The sequence below is a fragment of the Ursus maritimus genome, unplaced genomic scaffold (genome assembly GCF_017311325.1).
Source record: "Ursus maritimus isolate PB19 unplaced genomic scaffold, ASM1731132v1 scaffold_2, whole genome shotgun sequence".
NCBI classification, from domain to species: domain Eukaryota; kingdom Metazoa; phylum Chordata; class Mammalia; order Carnivora; family Ursidae; genus Ursus; species Ursus maritimus.
In genome coordinates this window covers 9,480,249-9,484,648 of record NW_024424452.1, presented here as the reverse complement: position 1 = coordinate 9,484,648, position 4,400 = coordinate 9,480,249, and the positions used below count along the sequence as shown (strand labels likewise).

Genomic DNA, 4,400 nt, shown 5'->3' with positions numbered 1-4,400 from the left:
CGGGCCCTGCCCCGCCAGCACTCACTTTGGTGTGATATTCCATCTTCGTTCTTAGCAGTCTGAGGTAGACGCTGCAGAGCTGTCCGTACCCCTCACTCAGGTGGCCCTTTTGGGAAAGAAAAGAAAGTAGGGCATCAATACTAACATTTGGGGGAGACTGACAGCCAGGACTTCTGTTTTCAACAACATATATATATTTTTTTCTGATTCTGAAAATAACATGGTGGAAAATTTTGGAAAATATAGACAAGCACAGGTACAAACAAATCACCCTTAATCTAAACACCGGACAGAAAAATGGTGAACATCCTGGAGAACAAAATGTTATTTAGTTTTTTTTTTTTTAATTTAAATAGATACTTTTTTAAAGTTTTTTTTTTTTTTAATTTAAATAATCTCTATACCCAGCATGGGGCTCGAACTCATGATCCTGAGAGTAAGAGTCGCATGCTTGGGGTGCCCTGGGTGGCTCAGTCGGTTGAGAGTCCGACTCTTGATTTCGGCTCAGGTCATAATCTTGGGGTCGTGGGATCAGCGATCGCTGGTTGCTCGGTGCAGAGTCTGCTAGAGATTCTCTCCCTCTCCCTCTGCCCCTCCTCCTGTTCGCACTAAATAAATAAATAAATAAATAGGGGCACCTGGGTGGCTCAGCAGGTTAAGCCTCTGCCCTCCGCTCAGGTCAGGATCCTGGAGTTCCAGAATCGAGGCCCGCATCAGGCTTCCCCCCTCGGTGGGGAGTCTGCTTCTCCCTCTCCCTCTACTCCTCCCTGCTCATGTTCTCTCTCTCTCTCTGTCGCTCACTCTCTCTCAAATAAATAAGATCTTAAAAAAAAATAAGCAAATAAAAAAAAAATAAATAAAATCTTTAAAAAAAAAGTCACATGCTCTTCTGACTGAGCCAGCCAGGTGCCCCTAAAATAATGTAGACATTATTTTTTCGAGCTGTTTTAGGTTCTCAGCAAAACTGAGCAGAAAGTACAGGGATCTCCTATATACCCCCTGCTCCCATGTGTACAAAACCGCCCCCACTGTCAGCGTCAGCACCAGAGTGGGACATTTGTTCCAACTGATGAAACTTCGCTGGTACATCATCATTGTTCCAAGTGAGGTTTACATTAGGAATCACTCTCAGTATGGTACATTCTATGGGTTTCGACATATGGATAATGTCCTGCACCTACATTATGCTATCACGCACAATAGTTTCACTGCCTTAAAGATCCTGTGTTCCACCACCTTTATTTTAAAATATAAAATGGAATCCTCATGAGCTGAACAGCTGGGGTTCCCACATGAGCGCTAACTCCTATATCTTCTTCTGGGTGTACCTACATCCTCTAGGGTACAGGAACCCCACTGAAACATGCCTTGAAGGGCACCAAAGGGAGTGGGGTCATCAGAGAATGTTAAAAATATCAATGCCAGAGATCAGACTATTTCCTAATGTATTAGTTTTCTATGAAAAATCGTATTTTATGAATTGTACATTATACTTGTTCACCATGGAAAAATTAGAAAAATTAGAAAGTAGAGGACAGCAGACAAAGCGAAACGATGCTCAACATCGAAGACAACTATATTCCACATGAAAATGCACCAGGATCAAAAAAGCAAAAGATGAATTGATCTTAGACTTCAATGTAAAGCGTAAAACTATAAAAGTCACAGGAGGTAACAGATGACCTTGGGTATGGCAATGACTTTTTAGATAGAACACCAGAGTCAGGATCCATGAAAGAAATAATTGATCATCAAACTGGACTTCATTAAAATTAAAAAAAAAACATCTAGAAAAGTCACTGTTGAGAGAATGAGAACCCACAGACTGGGATACATCTGATAAAGGACTGTTACCCGAAACATACAAAGTAAGCTTAAAACTCAACAGTAAGAACACAAACAACCGGATTAAAAAAATGGGCCAAAGACCTAAACAGACACCTCCCCAAAGAAGATACACAAAGAAGATAGTAAATGAATGTACGAAGAGATGCCCCACATCGTACGTCACCTGGAGACACAAATTAAAACAACACTGAGCTACCAGTACACACTTATCAGAACGGCCAAAATCCAGAATACTGGTAACACCAAATTCCAGGGGGGATGTGGGCAACAGGAGCCCTCCCTCGTTGCTAGGTGGGAATGCAGGATGGTGCAGCCACTTTTGAAGACGGTTTGGCAGTTTCTTATAAAATTAAACTTACCCTTAACCACACAATTCAGCAATGGCGCTCCTTGGTTTTTACCCAAAGGAGTTGAAAACTTATGTCCAAACAAAACCTGCTCATGGGTGTTTATGGCAGCCTTATTTATAACTGCCAAAACGTGGACGCAACCAAGACACTCCGTGGCTGGGGAATGGATAAATAAACTGGTATACTCCTTCAATGGGGTAGTACTGAGCACTAAAAGTGAAATGAACTGTCAAGCTCTGAAAAGACACAGAGGAACTTTAACTGCATGTTATTAAGGGAATGCAGCCAATCTGAAAAGGCTACATACTGCAGGATTCCAATTCCATGACATTCTGGAAAAGGCAAAACTGTGCAGACAGTAAAATTAGACCAGTGGTTGCCAAGGGCTGGTGGAGGTGGGGAGGGATGAATAATTGGAGCACGGAGGATTTTTGAAGTCAGTGAAACTGTTCTGTGTGATACCACAGTGACGGGTACATGTACTGATACGTTTGTCCAAAGCCACAGAATACACGATGCCACAACACCAGCGAACCATAATGCCAACTATGGACTTCAGGTGATTATGACGTTCTCAGTGAAGGTGCATCACTTGTAACAAATGTACTATGCTGGCAGGGGATGTTCATAAAGGGGGATACTACACGTGTTTGGGGGCAGGGGGTCTATGGGAAATCTCCATAGTTCCTGCTCAATTTTGCTGTGAACCTAAAACTTACTCAAAAAAAAAAAAAAATAATAATAAGGGGGTACCTGGGTGGCTCAGTTTCGTGGCTGACTCTTGATTTTAGCTCAGGTCATGATCTCAGGGTTGTGGGATCGAGCCCCAGGTCGGGCTTGTACTGGGGGTGGAGCCTGCTGGGGATTCTTTCTCTCCTTCTCTCTCTGCCCCTCCCCACACTGGGGTGCACTCTCTTTCTCACTCTCAAATAAATAAATAAATTTTTAAAAAATAATAAGGTCTTAATTAAAAAAAAAAAGTAAAAAGGTTTCTAATATCCAGAAACTCTCAGCCAAATGGAAGAGACAACTACATAGGAAGCAAGGCCTAAAGGAATTCTGGTTTGGATAGCAAGTCAGGCTAGGTATCTGGGTTGACCTTCCCACTGAAAACTACTAAAATATTGGGTAAAACATTTAAAACTTCTTTTTGAAGGCATTAATGAACTAATGAGAGGGAAAGGAATCCTCAGGCCACAGACTGAGTCCATACAGGTACTAGGAGAATAAGTGGAATGCTGGGGTGATGGAGTTGGTGGGGACGGGGGTTTTGCCATACCAGGTAGACCGAACTTTGGTTTTCTGGGCCTCAGGAGCCAGGTAGTGAATAGGAGTCAGGGCTCTGGCCTGCCCATGTTGAAGAGTCTGGTGCAAGAGGCAAAGACTGCTTCCCTGGTGTAGGGGAACTAAGGGTGAACTGGAAATAACACAGATCCCAGCACTCCTGCACCAAAGGAGTCCTCCCTGAGGACCTCAAACCACTGTTGTGATCAGAGGGAGGGAAAAACAACTCCTGGGAACTGGACCCAGGAGCCAGAACTCAAGGGGATGTGCCTGGAATTCACAAAACCTTAAGTTAAGAATTTAATTTAGAGTGATCTCAATGGAAGCAAATGCCCATTCTCTCTGGAGGAAACTGACTTGAAAGAGTTCCCACAAATAAGATTCCTAGGAAAATGAGCAACACACAGCAAAAAATAACTAAGCACAAAAAGAAATTCCATAGCATGAACAACATTCATCAAAAACAATGGATGGCAGGAACAGATCTCAAAGGGCTTTAGATAATGGAAGTATAAGAAATGAAATAGGAGATCACTGCCTAATTTGTCTAAGTAAATAGGCTGTTTCAAAGTACAAGCAGGACACAAGAAATCATAAAAAATGACAAGCAGATTTCGGGGCAACAAAAAAGAACTCCAAGAAATAAAAGCTAGACTAAAATTATAAATCTTATGGAGAGGTTTAACAATAGATTACACCCAGCTGAAGAAGGAACAAATGAACTGAAATTTAGATTTACTGAAATTATCCAGAATGTAGTAAAGAGGCAAACCAGCAGAAAACAATGAAACAGGGGTTTAAAAAATTGGGGTAAGGGGGGCACCTGACTGGCTCTGTTGGTGGACCATGAGACTCTTGATCTTAGGATTGTGAGTTCAAGCCCCATGTTGGGAATAGAGCTTACTTAAAAAAAAAAAA

At 42.1% G+C, this 4,400-nt stretch overlaps 1 protein-coding gene across 1 annotated transcript in view; it reads right to left on the bottom strand.

Moving 5' to 3' along the window:
- HIP1 (huntingtin interacting protein 1) overlaps positions 1-4,400 on the bottom strand; it is a 150,856-nt gene that overhangs the window by 38,146 nt on the left and 108,310 nt on the right. Inside the window, exon 5 of the mRNA XM_008698633.2 lies at positions 26-106. Within this exon, the coding sequence (XP_008696855.2) occupies positions 26-106 (81 nt within the window). The remainder of the gene's footprint in view (positions 1-25; positions 107-4,400) is intronic.